This window comes from Lycorma delicatula, chromosome 3, assembly GCF_047948215.1.
Source record: "Lycorma delicatula isolate Av1 chromosome 3, ASM4794821v1, whole genome shotgun sequence".
NCBI lineage: Eukaryota > Metazoa > Arthropoda > Insecta > Hemiptera > Fulgoridae > Lycorma > Lycorma delicatula.
The window spans coordinates 185,680,516-185,701,272 of NC_134457.1; the positions used below are offsets into that span (position 1 = coordinate 185,680,516).

General features: G+C 32.2%; 1 protein-coding gene across 5 annotated transcripts in view; it reads right to left on the reverse strand.

The window, feature by feature from the left end:
- Positions 1-20,757, reverse strand: part of LOC142322278 (alpha-amylase-related protein-like) — a 113,669-nt gene that overhangs the window by 24,316 nt on the left and 68,596 nt on the right. For all 5 annotated transcript variants that reach the window (XM_075361185.1, XM_075361187.1, XM_075361186.1 and 2 more), the window contains 2 exons: positions 8,380-8,505; positions 908-1,059 (listed from right to left, as the gene is read on the reverse strand). In XM_075361185.1, coding sequence (XP_075217300.1) covers positions 908-1,059; positions 8,380-8,505 — 278 coding nt within the window. The remainder of the gene's footprint in view (positions 1-907; positions 1,060-8,379; positions 8,506-20,757) is intronic.

Here is a 20,757-nt window from a genome sequence, read left to right on the forward strand (position 1 = left end):
CAGCATTAATAAAGATTGGTTTCATACATCACATGTTAAGAAATAGAAAAACAAAAAAAAATTGTGTTTATCAATGTGATTACCACAAGTAAATATTGTCAACCCTCCATGCGTGCACAATAAAAATTTTTTACAGCTTTAGCCGTGCAAGTTTGGTCAGAATAAAAATGTTCCTGACTATATTTTATATCATCACTGGAATCCCTAAAAGTTAAGACTTAGTCAAAGTTTTGAATGATTATTCTTTCTGTTTTTTTATACTTTATAAATAAATAATTAAAAAAGGAAAGAATAAGTAAATGGTAAATTAAAACCTCATCAAATCTCTTAATACCAGTTTTAATTGATTTTTGTTCAGAAGAGGAAGAAAAATAGGAAATGCCAGTAGTTAACATTTTGTAGTGTTATTTTTCTAAGTACTTTCTTCTATCAGTTTGCAATTTTATAGTAAAAATTGGGAAAGAAGTTGAACGGTTTTCTCTGCCAATGAGTGAATGTGTGTTACTTAGATAAGGACAAGTTCATTATTTAAATTAGCCATGCTGATTCTGCTTATTATGATGAGAAGGTTTTTAAGGGAATACTTCAATTCATTTGAGATTTAGAGCCGGATTCTTGGATAACAACCATCAGCTTGCTAGCAATATAATAACCTCTGGAACAGTAAGCTTGCAAAAATGCCAGCTGGTCTTATTAGTAATATCTCCTTTATGTGAACCTGACCATCTTCTTTTTAATAAGAATTATGATCTCAAAGTGTGACACACTGGTTCACTCATAAATTACATCTGATTAATCAAATTGATTAAGTAAATAAATCGTGCATACTTCTTGCACGATTATCAATGTGATTACATCTAATATAAATCAACAAATACATCTAATATAAATTATCAACATATTTTACCTTATATGCAGTAAATCCATCAACGTCATCTGTATTTATAAAGCCCCATTTACTTCTGGGAAAGGAAAACCCCCTATCAATATAATTATCAGTTATATAATTGTTAATGAATACAACTGAATCATCACTTTCTTGCAAATTCCATTGTGTTCCTAAAACACAAACACAAATTGAATAATTATCTTTTAAGTTTTGAAGTATTAGAATATTTATTAATGTTATCTACAGACAGGGGTTTATTTATGGTATTATTTCATTAAAGCAAATAAAAAAATCTACAAAGGTATTAAATATAATGAAGGTAAGGCATTAGAAAGATCGCCCACAAGAGAAGAATAAGAAATAATGAGTCCAGAGAAAATCTCAGGGGTTGATGATGCCATCTACCAGCATAGAGTCTGTGAAAACTGCTGAAAGAAGACAAGAACGAAGGGGGCATGAAGTCAGAAAGCGACAAAGACCCCTAAGTACAGAGGATAGAGAACCTGAAGGAGAACTAGTTGAGTTAATTACCTAACTAGAAGAGCTTGCTACTACACTACACGGTAATATAGATAAAAATATTAAGAAGGAGGTGAAACAGGCTGAGAAATGGCTTGGTGCGGCAGATTGCGGACTTTTAAGTTATTGTTGAAGAAAAGGTCTGTTGAAAAAAGCGCAACTGAGATAGCTACACAGACTGATTCTCAGGAAGAGCATGAGGTTGTGCAACAAATAGTCACACATAGGGCGTCTAGATGTGATTGTCCAGAAAGGAGAAGGTCCTGTTTTGCTTGTGGTGAGGTGGGACATTTTAAGATAGACCGCCCTGAAAAGTCTAGAAAGATAACTGATAGCACTGGAGGCATGGAGTCCTCTAAAACGCAAAATGCTTAAGATACTGCTTACTAATGCTAATAGGAGTGATCTCTCCCATCTTATTGACATCTTATCTTGATCTTATTGACATCATTGCAAGAGAGAATAAGGTGGACTTTATACTATGACCTTGGAGCCTAACAAGTATACTGTGGCCAGTAATATGTGGTGTGCTGATGCAGCGGGTAATGTGCCTGTCAAGGATGTCAGTGTTAGTTATGGATAAAGTCTATTCTATAGGGATAACAGCCTGGTTGCAATTGAACTTGCTGACACTGTAGTTGTTTGAGCATATTACACCTAATTGTGAGATCTCAAGGTATGCAGAGTTTATTGATAGGCTGCATCGGTTGGTTAATAAATCGGTCAAGAGAGGCATAATAGTCGGTGACTTTAAATGTAGGACAGTGGCTGCTGGAGGTAATGTCACCAATAGAAAAGGAGAGATCCTAACGGATTTTTGGAGCTGACAGGTTATTACTGTCTGAATGATCAGTCTTCAACATACCCAGTGAGGGAATATAGTTCTATATTGGATCTTGGCATAATGGACGGAAAATGGAGACACGATAATTGGAAGTAGAGGGTGCTTGAGAATGAAACAGGTAGTGACCATTTTGCGGTGTTATTGGAGATTAAAAATTTAAGCATCAGAACCAGGACAAGAGAAATTCCTAGACGACTTACAGAGCACCAAGTGGAAACTGACATGCGGAAAGTCACCAACAGAATCAAATATGGAGTGCCGCTAACGCCGGAGATATTCAGAGACGTTGTCAGGGAGAAAATAACCAGGACAATGAAATGTAGTATGGGTCACAAACATGTCTATTGGTAATCCTCTAGAATCGGAGAATTGATACTTGAAATGAATCGCCGAAGAAGGATTGCTCAACGGGTGGCCAGAAATATGAGGCCTGGATTTGAGGAAGCGTCGCGTGAATATAAGGCTGCTAGAAGTCTCCTTAACTTTGAAATAAAGAATGCAAAAAGTTAAGATGGAGAGCACTATGTGAAGAACTAGATCTAACTATAGAACTGGCAATCCATGAGGCCAAGCCTACCGAATTGTGGTGAAACGATTTGGTAGGTGTCTGCCAGTGCTTCCCGAAGTTTTAGCGAAAACAGAACTGGTGAGACTATTCCCGTCGGGGAGGTGGTAGTTGAGTGTCTAGCGGAATTTGAGAGGAGAAGATTCACTCTAGAAGAAATTGTAGCAGTTGTGAATGCGCTTGGGAATAATAGAAGTCCGGGGCCAAACGGTATCCCGGCTCCAGTGATAAAAGAATTGATGAAGTGTTTCTGGTGAGATGTTGGAGATGATTAACAAACAAATTGGGAGAGGTGTTTTCCCAACATGTTGGAATAAAGCACGAATGGTGTTTATACCTAAAAACAGAACTGAAGATCTGGGGAAGGTCTACAGATCTCTGTGCTTATTAAATAATATAGCTAAAACGGTCTAAAGGGCAATTATCAACAGGATTATGGAAGAACCGCACAAAACAGAGTATCCATAACAATCAATATGGATTCGTTAAAGGTCGATCTGCCATACAGGCGGTGAATAGAGTGGTGGTAGGGCTGCTGAGATCAAAAGGGGCATCTGGAGGATGAGAGGCACTTCTGCTCTAGTGTTACTGGATGTCTGGAATGCCTTCGATTCAGTTCCTTGGAACGTTGTCATCACTGCGCTGAAAGACAGATGCATAAGCGATTACTTGTTGAGGCAGGTAAGTCAGTATTTGAAGGATCGCTGGGCGGTAGTGGAAACGACAGAGGATAAATTAAACCATCAGATGTTTGGAGGAGTACCGCAGGGGGCCGTTTTAGGGCACCTGTTATGGATTATAGCGTTCAATGTAGTGAGACAATGTAGCTGAGACTACAACTTCCTCAGCAGGTCGACATGATAGCCTATGCCGATAATTTAGCGGGAATGATTAGCCGCAAGACGGAGGATATAATCATAGAAAAGGGAAACGACTCCCTCCCTGTCGCTTATTTCGGAGTGGATGAGAGTGCATGGGTTAGAATTGTTGCCTGATAAGTATCAATTTATCACATTGACTGGCAGACGTAGGATCGAACCTATCAGACTCAAAATTAGAGATTGCCAAATAAAGGAAGTTAATAAAGCTAAATATCTGGGGTTCACGCTAGACAAAAGCTCCCGATTCAGCGAACGTGTGCTGATTGTATGTAGCAAAGCTGAAAAAACTTTAACTGTGCTGAGTAGGCTGATGTCATCGCACGAGGTGCCTAGATCCTCCAAGAAAAGGATAATAATGTCGGCGATAACATTTATAATGCTTTACGCGTCACCAGTATGGGGAGGTAATGTGAGAGTTAAACGCAATTTACTAGATTGGTGAGAGTGCACCGCAAATTACTGCTAGGTGTGGTAGCGGCGTTTTGGATGATCTCTAATGAGGCAGCTTTCAGAGTAAATGTTAGAAGTGGCCGCCATCTTCTTGAATACAAGTGTCAATTCTTTTTACAGCGTTTCTTGTAACTTTTTTCAAAGTTTGTGGCTGGATATTTAATACAGCTTGTTCAATATTGACTTTCAATTGTTCAAGTGTTCGTGGTTTGTTGCTGTAGGCTTTTTCTTTGAGGTACCGTAGAAAAAATCCGCCGCAGTCAAATCTGAAGATGTGACCACAAGCCTCGACCGATAACACGATTACCAAAGAATTCCTCGACGAAATCAGAAGTTGAACCTGCGTAGTGCGATGTCGCACCGTCATGTTGTAGCCAGCAGTGTCTGTCTTACTCTTCCAAGAGTGTGATGAACTGAAATAAAATATCCTGATATCGTTCTGCATTAATGGTGTACTCGAAAAAAATAGGACCGATTATTTTCTTCCGCGATATCGCGCACCACACGCCCAACTTCTGCGGGTGTAATTGTTTTTCGTGATAAACGTGGGGATTTTCAGCGCTTCAAATTCTACTGTTTTGGCTGTTTACGTAGCCATCCAAATGAAACTGTGCTTCATCTGTGAAAAATAACGAATCCATAACATTAATTCCCTCACGCAGAAATCGACGGAACCCTGACAATATTGTAGCCGTTTTTCTTTGTCGGGCTCAAGAAGTTGATGAACCATTTGAATGCGATAAGGTAGTAATTGTAATCGTTTGGTCGCCCGATGAACAGTTGATTTAGACAAATTAATTTCAGCAGGCAAACGTCTGATCGATTTATTTGGCGAAGCGAGTAATCGGTATTTGATTTCAGTGACTGTATCTGTATTCAACACTGACGCAGATCTTTTGTGTTCCTTGTTATTAACAGAACCGGTCTCTCTAAATTTTGCGACTAACCTTAATACTGATGTTTTGTTAGGAGCCGGTTTATCTGGGTACTTATGGCGAAACAAATCTTGCACTGCAACCGCTGATTTCGTACTGAAGTACGACTCGTCAATGAAAACACGTTCATCTAACGAAAACACCATATTGTCTCTAGCAATACACTGAACGTTATGATTGCATTGTTGTTACTATCGGTAGTGTTCTACTGCGTCGCCGCGATGTTCAGATGTTGGACGAGTCCATTTCAGTAGCGAGTAAGGGAGTAAGCTTGACTTTTGAAATTTCATGGATGAGTGATTGATGGGTTGCGTTTTATATGGGACACCCTGTACAAGGGGTATATAAAGACCGAGTCCCGGCCATTGGGTAGGGGTCCGGGGGAGACACAGACACCCCCGGACCCCTTTTTTCTTATTGTTTACACTTTATTAATTCCAAAATTACAACACGACTAAGAATTTTGTAGTAGCACAATTTTTTACGATCCTTTTGGAAAATTAAGTCAGTTCATTTAGTTGCTCTGTGTCTAAGTGCCAAAGATGATGCCTATGTTTTACATGAATGCCTTTGCCGCTAGGCCTTTATATCTTATTACTGTCACTATGTGCATGTCTAATCAATATGGATATAATATAGAAAAAGGAGAATTACCATTGAATTGTAAGACAATCTTGAAAAACATAAAAAAAGCTGCCAAATATTTAAAGCAAGTTGAGATTAGTATAATAGAAAACTGAAGATTGTGAAGTAAAGGTAAAATGACTACAGCTGAAGATATACACAGTCTCTTACATCACCCTAGGTAACAGTTCCCGTTCATCCAACAACCTGAATAATGTTAGATATTGTTTCCCCTCCACACACTGGAAAATGGAGTTGCAGTTGATGAAATTAAAAAAATACATCTTTATATGAGACATCTAAATTGAATAAATACACATAGGTTGGTCTGTATACAGCTATGCTAGGACTGCAGTCCTACAAGTTGGATTATAGGTTAGCTATATTTAGACTGGGTAACTAATCAATTAGGTTAGGCACATTTTACTTGTGTGGTTCAGAGCTGTTTAAATTTCCTGCAACAATACACATTTGGCCATCTCAATTACTCAGGATGGCAGTCAGTCTCAACATCAAAATATTCTATACTCAGATCAAAGATGGCTTCAGGTCATACAGAGAATTGTAATGGAAACATTTTGTGTATACCACATGACTTAATTTTACCCTGCACTCTTGATATTTGACCAAATGTAGCAATGTCTACATAATATTATATAATAGCTGCAGAGGTACCTTCTTATCCACGTCATAATTGGTGATAAAAGCCGGGTTTATGGTTTTGACACTGAGACTAAATGACCATTTCATATTTTACAATTACAACTTCAAAAATAGAGAAAATCTGATGAATTTTCACTGTTATTTTAATAGTGCAAAATATCTTTTAATTATATATCTACAAAAATCACTTAATGAAATGCCTAAGACAATTAAAAAGAGTCTATAAGTTGAAATTTCTATAAATAGAGTAAAAAATTAAGTAAAAATGTTATCTTAATTAAATGAGTATTCAGTTTATTTCTGGTATTGTGGTGTAACTAATTTCTAATCATTTAACAATAATCATTTAATTTTTAATCATTTATTTTTTCCTTTATCTATATACATAAAGGTGACACATAGGCAGGCTCATACTTTAATCTTAGATTAAAATCCAATATTTGAATATTTTCTAAAAAAAAAAACACATTGTTATGTTTTGATATGCAATTTTATATAATTCATATACAACTAATGATGTGGGATCCCACAAAAGTGCAACTGGAATAAAGAAAAGAAAAATAAGTGTCACTTGATTTACTTTGTAATTCTGTACTTGGATTGTTCAAGTTGGTTTTTGATTAAAAAAATATATATATATATTTACGAGGGTAAATCAATTATTACCCGCAATTTAGTTATATTTTTGTTTATGTTGGTGGTACTGCCGTGGTGCGTAGATGATGCATGCGTGGTTTAATTGTTATGTCTGTGCAGGTTTGATGCTGCTAGGTTAGTTCCATTAAATTCTGTGGAAGAGGGTCTTCTCTTCCACTCTCTTAGATGTCAGATTTGACTAATTTATTGCATACAAATTTCTGTTCCCAAAAATTATGTTTAAATGAAAGAAGTTTTGATATTAATAAGAGCATCCAGAAAGCATTAACAATCTTTTAAAAACAGACTTTCAAATAAATAAAAGAAATATTGAGAACATCATAATTGTGTGCCAGAGAACTATATTATATACATTGAAACAATATCTTTTTTATGATAGTCAAACGAGCTGTTGTGTGAGTTTTTAATTCTTTACAGCAATGTACAGAGTTCAACTCTTTAGAGCAATTCTTTTCGGTCAATTCTTTATAATCTCAGTAACTGAGGAGTAGAAGTTTCAAAGATTCTAATTACCAAAAATTTAATTTTACTAGACAATAAAAAACAGAACACCCTATGTCTAGTTAAAGCTTCTGACCTACCATTTTTTGATGACTTTTACATCAAGCTTAACTTTTTTCTAATGAAATGTTCCGTGTGTCAAAATAAATTTAAATAATTTTTTAAATCTTTGTACAGTTGAAAAAAGATATTATAAATGCATTACACAAAATATTACTCAAAAACATGTTTTTCTTTTAAGTTAAATAACAGGTAATTGTTATAAAAGCAAACATTTTGAAATTTAGAAAAAATGCAATATAATACAGAAAATGTTAGTACTTATTTTTTATGTTTTAGGACTTATCTACACTCCGTTTGATTTTAAATAAAAAACAGTAACTTATATAAACATACAAAGAATAATTAAATAAAACAAAGTAAGGCAAAACACAATATATTCTTCTATGAGAAATCACATGTATGGATCTAAGTACATCTACTCATGGTCTAACCCAGCACTGCACATTAACTTTAATTTTAAACAATTCAGATTTTTAAACTAGAAACTATGTTGTTGACAATATATACAATGATTTTATAAATAAAAAATTTTTTCTTTAAAAAATGTTACTTGAAACTTTCATTCCTCATGTTGGTTACCATTTTTAAACAATAAAATATTAACACATTTAACAAAAGTAACAAATAAATGTTGGAAAAATAATTTCAAAACTGTTTTAATCAAAATTAGGTGCATCATCTTCTTTAGAAAAAAGGGGGGATAGATATTCAAATATTATAACATTTTGTAATAAAATGGAATAAAGAATTATATGTAAAAATAATTAAGTGTAATAATACAGTATTACCCCAGTTTATGAAGTACGGCAGTGCATTTTCTCTTTTCAAAAAGGACCTGGACATTTCTTCAGCATATTTGTAATCTGTTACTCTGGTTCTTTTATTATATTCTACAGCTTTAATAACACGCTCAACTAAGGAAAAAAAAAGTTAGATATGTTTATCACTATGAATTACATTTTCATAAAATTAAAAACCATAAGACTAAAATATTAAATACCAAATAAATTAAAAATAACAGTAATTTACTGCATACAATCTAATTGCTAGTTGTAAATACTCAAATGTTTTGATTTTTACCTTGATTTGGCATCCTTTATAGTTTTGTATTCTCTTTTTAGTAATTTACCAGTGCTTAACACAAAAGAAATTTGAAAAAAATTTAGAAATATTTAGAATTACATTTTCATACTTTCTTACTTTATAATTTACAGTCCTTATGCAGTTACCATATGATAATTTTAAATAACAAAAACACAAAATTAAAAAACTTGTTCGTTTTTACTGAACGAAATTGGGCCATTGGGGGGGGGGGGGATGTTGTTTATTATTCACTAGAACAGATTGCAACATACATATTAGGAAAATAAATAAAAATTTTTACTGAATAGCATATTTTGTACTTCATCAGACAAGTTTTGATTTCAATGATCATAGTTTCTTCACATCTAAATAATTCATCGTTAGTGTATGTACATATATCAGACATACATAGGGCATCAGACGACAATTTAGATTTGTCATATAATAGGCAACTTTATATCACTTCAATTGTACAGTATCATAGTAAAAGATATAAATTGCATTAGATCGTACAATGATAGCAATAGAGAAACACTATACCTAAAGTATAATACAGTTCTTTTGTACTTTAAATATTTTTCAGAAGAATTCAGTATAATTTATTTTACTCACTTCCAAAGCTGTTAAAAAAGTAGCCTCTTACTGTGATTGAAAGGAAATGTATTGTTTAATATTGTAGTATATCTTAGTTTATTAGTTTATCAGCTACAAGCTGGCTTTGTCCGAATGCCAATATAACTTTATTAAATTTTTCTGATGAAATTTAGACTAAAGCTCTTTCACAAAGTTTTATGAGAAAAAAAATCAAAATATGTTGCTTGCTCTCTGTCCCACTCACATTCATTTCATCTGAGGAGGGCACTGGCTACTCTAACAGATAATTTTTGAGATAATTTTTTCAGTAGAAACTTGTCAAGCTCTGTGCTACAGGTTTTAATAATCCCATCCTCTTCTAATTGAAATGAATTACTGTAGATCACATACTGGTCTTGCTTTCATACTAACATTTTCCTTAGATTGGCTTTCAATGACAGCATAATTTATTTTTCATTGTTATTGGGAGTTGAAATATAATACTCATTTCATTTATTGGGAAGGCAATTTAATAAAATAACATAAAACTATATAACAATTCTTCCTTTTGCTGAATATTTAATATTCATCATTAGAATCATCCTCTTCATGCTAAATTATAATGATTGTAAAATTTAAAGTACAATGGATTTATTGTATTTGTACAAAATAAGTATTTAAAACTGGTTAGACTCTTTTCCATAAATTGTAGTGAGTAAAATGATATTCATGGCTGTATACTCTGGCATACAGTATATATACTGCATAATTTTGTGATGCAAATATAATTCCGTTGCTCCAAAATCTAGACTGACAGAATCCATATGGAGAAAACAGAATGGTGTTAGTAAACCACAGATTATTATTTATATTATTTTATATATGAAAAAATAGGGTTTTCCTGAACTGAAAACTTATCCATATTAAATTAAATTTTAACTAACTCTATAGTTGGATGCACAGTGAAATCTTTTTATAATGCTACACATAAATATATTGTAACAAGTCAGGTATAACAGCCCTGGGTAACGGATTCCTACCAATTATTATGAAAGTAATATAAAGTATAATAATTGCAGGAATCCAGAAAGGGACAAAAGGGAGAACATTTTTGTAAAGAATAGGTCAGTTTTACAATCGTCTTTTGTTATACCGGCCGCTAACACACAATGATCATCTGTTGTACGGTATGAAGAGACCAGGTTTGGAAAATTCATGAGAACAAAAGCCTTGCCCACTTAAAGTAAGTGTCATCCTCTTTATTTTATTTATTAATTCTGTACTTAGGTTGATCAGATAAATACAATATATATAAATAAAATTACATTAACATTTCATTGTGCACACCTGTACATATAACCCTGTAACTCTCCAAAAAATAAAAACTTATAAGACCATGTAATTTTATTTATACAGTGGGCTGGATTCCCAAATTAATCATTATTTATCACCGAAAATTCAAAATTAATTTACAAAATCTTTTAACTTAAAGAATGCAGCAGGCTAAATATTATAGTATAATTTTAGATAACACCCCAGATATTTCACACAAAGATCAATTTATAGAAATTATATGATATGTTAAGTATTCCGATGTAAATATATGATGGAAGAAAGATTCGTAGATTTTATAAACACGACAAAGAAAACTGAAGAAGGAATTGCAACTGAAATTAAGAAAACGCTGATCAAAAATGAGTTACTAATCGAAAATATTCGCGGCTTAATCGAAAATACAACGGAAGAAATATTTCTGGCAAATATAAAGGTGTACAAGCTGTAATAAAAAATAATAACTAGCTCCCAAGAGATATCCCATGTTGCTCCCACAGTGTAAATCCTGTTGGTGTTTATGCAGCATCGATAAATGTTGATGTCACAAAGTTTTTTAATACTATTCAAGAACTTTGCAATTTCTTTTCGTCTTCTACTAGTAAATGGGAAAATTTATCTCCTATATATAAAATTGGCCTCAAAATGCATTCCGATAAGAGATGGTGCTCTAAAGCATATACAGTCAAGGTCGGTTTTGATCGATTTGAGGATATCATTTCAGTCTTGAGAAATATGAAAGACGTCGATCCTTTTACTGACTCGCATTCGCTTCCTGAATCGCTGTACAAGCAGATGTTCAATAATATATTTTTGAATCTTTGGAATTGGTACAATAAATACACTAAATAATGTCAATATATTACTTCAAAAAAGAGATCAAGATATTTATAGATCGTAAATCAAATTTTCGTAAAGGTTGCTGATCTTAAGAAAAATTAGGCATTAATGCCAAACCAGATAAAAGAAAATATAAAAGGAAGAAAATTAAAGATGAACTTGCCGATGATGAATCGCTGAATTTAGATTTTATTAAAATGTCGTGTTACAGCGTTATAGATGCTATAATAACACAATCGAAAGAACGCTTTCACTGCATTGACAGATTGCAGAAGAGTTCTATTTTTTAACCGACAAAGGCTTAATTTCATAATCAACAGAAATAGAAGAAAAAGGTAATTTATTGTCGGCAGCAGACCCAGAATTAGACAAAAATAAGTTCATAAATGAACTGAAATGTTTTAAATATCAAATAAAAAATTAATTGGAAAATAAAATCAGAGCACTATTTATCATAAGGATATTTTGAATATACTCAATGAATGGGTTTTAGAAGAATCATATTCAAGTATTTTACAAGCTACAAACATATTTCTGACAATGCTAGCGACAATAGCCCCGGCCGAAAGACGTTTTAGCCAATTAAGAATAATCAAAACTTATTAGGTATCAACAAGTAATCAAGATCGTATTTCAGATCAAAAAGTAATAAGCCTTTTGTATTGTGTTGTAATAAGCCTTGTTAAGTATTTAAGCCTTTTGTCAATAGAATATCAATTAGTGAGCGATTTGAATTTAACAATATCATTTAATATCGATACTTAACGATATTAAATATCGTTAAATATTATTTAACGATATTTAAATTTTAATTATGAATTCTTAAATTAGTACCATGAATAAATGTTATGTTTTATTGTAAATTTATATTTTACATTTTCATTGTTTAAAAAAAAAGCTTAATTTTGAACAATTTAATTTTATTACGATAAATAATTTTCATAATAAAATTATTTCTTTAATTACGTTTTTGTCATTTAGCTATTTAAAAAAAAGACATTAAAGAGCGTCATATTTATTATTTTCCAAGGACGCCAAAATCATTGTTATATGGCTGTGATAATTATATATACAGGTGCGATAGAAACGACTAATATATATAGCCTTTTGTTTTAGATGACAAACTTGCAGGAGATGCTAACTGGAACTTGTTAGCAAATAGGATTTTACAAAATATCCAGGAAAATGTTGGACAAGAATTAAATAATAACGTATGGTTTCAACAAGATGGGGCACTACGTCATTATTATCTAAGGGCATGCCAAATTTTAAACGAACTTCCAAATCGTTTCATAGGTCGTAAAGGAGCTATAGAACAACCTGCCAGTTTCCTAGACCTCCCTCCTCTCAATTACTTTTTTTGGGGGTACCTGAAACATAATGTTTACAAAACAAAACCTGCAGACATTGACGAATTGAAAATAAGAATAATCGACAAATCTGCTCGTGTACCACTAGACACGATACAAAAAGTTATAAAAGGCTATTACTTGAGGTTAGCGTCAAGCTGTAAAAGGGAAGCATTTTGAACATTTATTGGTGAATAGTAAGCTTTCAAAATTTATTTCCTTAATAATTTATGATCAAGAACATTTATTTAAAATGTTAAAATAAATATAGTAATATTTAAAGTAAGTAATATCAGTTGATATAGCCGTTTAATTTGTTATTGTGTTGTTAATTTTTAGTGCGTTTTATCTCATTTTATTGTTAACATGATTTTTCCGTCATCGAAACTTCTAATGCTTATAACTCGAAAACGAAGGCATTAACAGAAAAATTGGTTTCACCGTTGTTTTTCTTGTAAAACTTTAAATCGAAATCATGTGTCATATGCCCATCTTTCCATTTAAACAAAAATTTGTTAGATTCAATATGGCGGACAAAAATTAAAAACCCACCATAATACAGATTTTTTTTTAACTATGTAGAACCCCATTTCTTTTTGCCTCCAAATACCTCTCATATATGCAGTATAAAAGCTGCTTCCATATTTAAAAATCACTATATATATATATATATATATATTTAATAGATCAACTCAAGCACAGAATAACTGAAATAGGATGACTTATTTCATTACATAAGCAGAAGCGCTTTCGGGTACTTCATTCGCAACATAAGCTGCATTATATATACATTTTTTTTTTTTCAAGAAAACATCATAAACTCGCAATACATAATATCATATAACTTATTCATTTATATTTTATGTTAAAACTTTTTAAACTAATTAAATTTTATTAAAACATTTTAAATGAAATATAGTTTATCATACTTTAAAAGCTTATAAAATATTTAAAAAACTTTAATTAAATTAATAATTATAAACTAAACAAGATGTAAAATATAATTTTTTTTTTAAATTATAAAGATTAATTAATTAAAATTGAGTTAAAAAATTAAAACGTAAAACTTTTAACATATGTGAATAACGTCAATAAACACGTAAATTAAAATTAAAAAAAATAAATAAAAATTAAACCTTAGTAAAGTAAAATTATATGCTAGCAATTTCACTGAGTTTACTTAACTAACCAGATTGGAAGATCAATTACTCAACATTATTATCAAAACCGGTATTACCAAACCGATAATGGTGCTATCTACTGCAGCCTTTGTAATATGTAAAGTATGAAGATGACGTTATTATAAAGGCTGCAGTAGATAGCACCACTATCGGGCTTTGATAATAATGTCGAATCATTGAATTCAAGTTTTTGATTTTGCTTTAAAAGTTTTAATTTTTATCTTTATTTTAATTTATTTGTTTATACTGACGTCATATTGTTCAAATATTATGTAAAAATAACCTAATTTTTAACTTTTTAACTTAATTTTAATTAATTAATATTTATAATTTTTAAACAATTTTTTATATTTTACATCTTGCTTTGATTTTAATTTAAAATGTTTCTTAATGCAGATCCTTAATGTAAATCCATCCTAAATGTAAATAAAAGTCTTTTAAATTTTTGTATAATCTTTTAAAATATGGTAAACTAAATTAAAATTTAATTTAAAAGTTTTTAATAAAATTTAATTAGTTTAAAAAATGTTAATATAAAATATAAATGAGTAAGTAATATGATATTATGTATTTCGAGTTTATGATTTTTTTAAAAATTTTGTATATATATACAAATATACATATACAAATATACATGTACAAATATACATATATTTTACAAATATATATACAAAATTTGTATATATATATACAAATATATAATGCAGCTGATGATGCGAATTAAGTTTGCGAAAGCGCTTCTGCTTATGAAATGAAATAAGGTAAGTCATCCTATTTCAGTTACTCTGTACTTTGATTGATCTATTAAATATAAATTAATTGTATTGGTACAGAGGAGTATGGTTATTAAAAAAATTGATTTAAAGAAAAAATATAGAAAAAAAAAATATATATATATATATATATATATATATATATGCACGAGTATATATATACAGAGTGGGGCAGAACCGGCAGAACCATTAACTATTAAGCAGTTGGAGACGATCTTTGAAGGTTTGTACACCTCGTTCACAAATATTACGGGGTATGGCGTTAATTTCTTCAATAATCTACTTCCTTAGCTGTGGAAGAGTGTGAGGGCGACATTTAAACACATTTTCCTTCAGATGTCCCCAAAGAAAGAATTCACAAATGCTCAAATCAGATAACCATATCACTCCTCTGAGAGACCAGACGATAATTTTGTAATAATGTACTGCAGAATAAACATTCTGTTTTTGATATTAACACAACTTTAGAAATATTATAAATTAATAAAGAGGGCATAAAATTAAATGTATTAGAAAAATATTATGTATAAATACAAACAAATTTTACTGTTATAGAAACTTATAAAAAATTATATAAATATATATATATATATATATATATATATATATATATAATTTGAATAACAATACAAAATTATACCGGATAAAATGATTAAAATGTACATAAAAAAATGAATATGAACCTTTTAGTCAAAAAACTGAAAATATATATTTAAAATAATGGCTTAACGCCTGCATTTTCTACTGATAACAAATTAATTAAATATTTTAACAATAATTTTAATAAATAATCATATGATAATGATTCCAAATTTGATAAACAAGGAGTATACAGTCTTGTTTGTGAGGATTGCGATATGATGTACGTGTCATAAAACAATCATAATAATTTCATGAAAATCTTAGATATTTCTTATAAATATTATAATACTTCTAATTTGAAAAATATCATATATACTTTAATAAAAAAAATTTTAATTAATGAAAAAAATTTTTTTAAAAACGATATATTATTTAAAAACACACAAAATATAAATATAAAGAAGTAAAAATTTAATCTAATAATTATCTCTTTTATTACATGATTCTATTTGATTTCATTTTAATCCACCAGAGTACATGTATACTGGTAGGATCGGACAGTCATGATTGTTTTATATTTTAACTGTAACCTTTTAAATTTTTGACTAATAATTATGTCTCCTGATGATGACTTTCAAGTGAGCCGAAAGATCTTGAGTTCACATCAATGTGCTGGAAAGGTGGATTTTATTAATTGAAAATACTATTAATTAATATCAGCATTTAACATATCAGCGGTACCATGTTGAAGAAATTAATATACATATATATATATATATATATATATATATATATATAAACTTATTGGCTGACTGTTTTGGGGTTTGGGAGTTGTGAAACGCGAAGATATGTCGAAATTCTCGGAAGTCGAATCATGGTACCCATTACAATTGGTAGCTTTCTTATGAAATCTACCTTAAAGGAGATGAAGTTGTATTTGAACCGATGTACCTTCCTCTTGTAAGATCCAAGAACCAAATATTATTAATATTTCATTATTAAACGTTTATTTTGCTATAATTCTGGAACCAACGAAAATAAGTATCACTTATGATATATCGTTGAAAAGCTTTCAGTGAGGGCTTACTACTGCAGTTAAGAAAAAGTCCAAATGTTCTGGATTTTGAGCTTTTTGGACACTTTTGGTTCAGTCAACTGCAATCAAAAGGGGACGTGCACAACTAAATGTTACAACAATCCTAAATCCAAAATTTCAACATCCTACGGCCAATCGTTTTTGTGTTATGCGAGATACATATGTACGTACGTACACACGTTACACCGAAACTAGTCAAAATGGATTCACGAATAGTGAAAATGGATATTTCTGTTGAAAACTGAAAAAAAAATTTTTCGCGATCACAATACTTCCTTAACTTCGTACAAGGAAATAATAAAAAATATATTTTCCTCTCCTAAAAAGAGCACAAGTGACGTAGACAAGGACTAGTGTTGTCAAAAAGAGAATCTAAAAATAGACTTGTCAATGATTTTTGAAACCCCGAAAACACAACATAACAAGGGTGTAAAAGTCCCTTGTTATTTTAAAATCTTTCTAATCATTTTTTATGAAATTTGGTCAAAACTGTTAAACAAAACTTCACTGTGAAAAAATTTAAGAAAAACACACATTGAAAAATCGTTTAAATAAATAATGAATGGCAAGAGTGTAAAGGGCCCTTGTCATTAAACATCACACAGAACACTTATAATAAAACATCAATAATACGTATCCAAACTAACATGTTAATGAAAAATTAAAAATGCATCTTTTATCACAAAATTCTTCATGGAAACATACAATCTATCTCTTCTTCAATTCTATAGTCTTGGTTTCCCTTTAAGCCATCCTTTTTGCTTCTTTTTTCCATCTTCCTAAAGGCTTCAATGTCAAATTCTAAGATATCTGAGGCCACGGAGATGGAATATTCAGATCCTCCAACTTAAGTGTCAGAGGATCTCCTGCTGCTAGCATCGGATGACACCGGCTCCGCTGGCGCGGTCAGAAGTACTTCACAATGGAGACTAGATGCACTCACCGCTAAAACATGTGGGGCGGCCGAAGTTCTTGTTCTCTCGGTTAAAGGCCTCCGTGCTTTTTGAGGCTCTATTGTTGGTTGTTTAATATCTTCCTTTTCCAATATTACCACTTCCGGTTTCGCGGATCCCTCGATGAGGATTTTATTCTTCCCGCACCTTTACTTTAGATGTAGTTGGCTCAGTCTTTCTCTCAGTTACTGCTTATTTTGTCTTAACATATGTAATAATTGTAGGCTCAGATTTAGACTTTACGAAGCTCTTTTCCACATAAACTTCCGCTTTCTTTTGCGACGGCTTTGGACTATTTCCTGTTGATGGTCGACTTTTCATTTTATCCTCGATGATACATTCGACCTTTTTAGCCAACGCTGGTGCCAATTTTGAAAGCACATCTTGTAATTTTAAAGAAGCTGTAGGATCGGCTGCAACTTGTGCGTATGAAGCCTTCTTTGGCGCTCTGCCAAGCACAATTTTCCTTGCGTCAAAGTAGCTGACTTTCTTATTGTCTTGATCTATTAAATGGCTACTTCCTGTTTATAAATAGGACAATTCCTAGACCTTGCAGAATGGTGTCCATGACAGTTGACACCGACAGGAGGATCCCTGCACTGGTCATCTGGATGTAATGGTTCACAACGTACACATATCTGCTTCCTTGTGGAACAAGCGGCCGTGTGTCTGAATCTCTGAGACCCAAAGCAACGTAAAGGTGTTGGGATAAACGGATGCACATCCAACCTGTGAAACCCAGCTTTTATTTTTTCCGGAGACTTCGGTTTACTGAAGTTAATACGTGTGACACTTCTCCATTGCTTCGTGTGTTTAAGCGACAGTACGCAACAATACCTTGTTCCTCTACAATATCCTCTTCTGTACAGTTAAACAAATCCCTGCACACGACTATGCCCTCTGAGGTGTTCAATGTACTATGGGGAGATAACTCAATGTCCATGACTCCAATCTTCTTGGTTTTTAAAAATCGCAATGATTGAACGTCACTGAAAATTCCACAAAAAGTCCTACTTGTCTCTTTAACTGATCCTCCAACAGCTTCCGTGCTGTCTCGAACTATCATGAAAGTGCTAGTTTCGTGATAGTTCACTAGTCAGTCACTTCGGCCCTTTGCCAAGGGCCGAAGTGACTGACTAGCATTGGATGGCGCAAGACTTCAGCAGAGTAAGCTCATAGCAGCCCACCCTCAACCCGGCTCATCAACCGAGAAGAGGGATGAGTACTCCCCGTCCGCACTCCGCCCAGCGTTGGCAAAATAGATCACGGTTATGCTCCCGCTCCCGCCCCCGCTTCTAATAGCGAAACCGAGAAGCACAACCGCAATCAGCTCGGGACCGCCAATCCCTTACTCCACAGTGAGTTCCTGAGCAAGACCATTTCCCCGTTGGCCGACATAAGAGAAATGACCAAAAAACCATGTCGTTGCCCGCCCCGGACGTGTGCGTAGATGTTATTGCACGGACGTGGGGTTGGATTTATCCGGGGCATCATTATCATTATTATTAATGAGTTTTTTTTTAATTTTTTATTAATGGTTTTGAAAGCTACTTTAGTTTCATATTCTGTTTATAACTTTATTTATTTTAGTTTTTTAATAGCTTCAATTATATTTTTAATACTGTAAGTATAATTAACTTTCATATTGTTTTTTAAGAAATTTGATAAAAATTTAAAAATTTTGTAGAAAAGTGGATTAATATAATTTATATGTGATCTACTAGGATAATTTTCTTTATGAATTTTTATCAAACTTGAAAATTTAAGTGGTGAAGGATTATTGTTTATATAGTACATACAGAGTGAGCAACATACAACCGAGCCCACAATGAAACCGTTATCAAACACTATTTATGAAAGACTCACAGAACTAGCGCGACTAGTGGATGTATATGTTACTACTGATTTTTGCTACCGTTTGTCAGGTGGTTACGTGTCAGTGCAGTACAAGTTTTGTTGTAGTGCCGTATTGCGAGTGCAGTTTTGCTTGAATAAAATGCCTTATTCAATCCAGAAGAAGACAGCTATAGTTGAGGCCTTATTTCGTTCTGGATTGTTTGAAGAATCACGTCAAGTTTTCGTAGAAAAATTTCTGAATGCCAGTATCCCAGCGAAGAGTAGTACAAACGATTTAATTTAAAAATGGCATACAACAGTTTCGGTTTCAAATGCAAAACGAAATAGGCAACCTGGCATTAGGACTCCACAGGTCATTGCCGATATTGAAAGGAAAATTACTGCCATTCTAAAAAAATCATTACGCAATTTATCCCAACAATCTGGTGTTAAATACAAATCTTGTTAAATTCTTCGTGAATTAAATTTGAAAAAATATCGTGTTACAACAGTGCAACAACTGAAGGAGACAGACAAACAGAAACGACCTGATTATTGCAACTGGCTTTTTGAAAATACTGTTGGTGAACATATAGACCCGATGTTGTATTTTAGGCATGGTTTCATTTATCCGGCCATGTTAATTTGCAGAATACCAGGTATTGGATGGTAGCCGGACTCCGTGGCGCGAGTGGTAGCGTCTCAACCTTTCACCGAGGTCGGGTTTGAATCCCGGTCAGGCATGGCATTTTCACACACGCTACAAATCATTCAATCTCATCCTCAGAAGCAATATTTAACTGTGGACCCGAAGGTTAAAAAAAAAAAGTTATTGGATGGCGAGGAATCCTCACAAGATATTCGAGCGTCCACTCCACGATGAAAAAATTAGTTAATTATGACATAATTATATAATATTTTTCACTTACCAACTACTTTTATTGTTAGGTCCGAGCGCTTTCGGATATTAATTCATCACCAGGAACATTTGTGTGTTATGGATTATAATTATTTCCTTCAAAAATTAATATATTAAATGAATTTTGACTTTTAAAAACAAAAATTATAAATACAACAATTGATCGTCAAAACGTAAAAATAATGTCGACGTTGTCCGTCATGAGTATGAAGCTCTCTAAGAAGAGCTTAATTTCAATATGAAGCTCTCTAAGGAGAGCTTCATACTGAAATTGTCGGACAACGATAATTATTAATCGGACAACGTCGACATTATTTTTACGTTTTGATGATCAATTGTTGTATTTATAATTTTTGTTTTTAAAAGTCAAAATTCATTTAATATATTAATTTTTGAAGGAAATAATTATAATCCAAAACACATAAATGTTCCTAATATTTATGATTTAAACATTGAAGATTATTAAAGATATATAAATGTGGACAGCAGTGGCTGAGTAGAAATTTTACTATTACTATAGATTAGAGAAATATTAAAGAAAGCAAAAATCATTCAGTTTGTCGTAGTCAAAAGGTGATTCACGAAAGCCACAATAAGCTTTATGCTTCTGTAGGATAACTTGTCAATTTTAGTCACAACAATAAAAAAG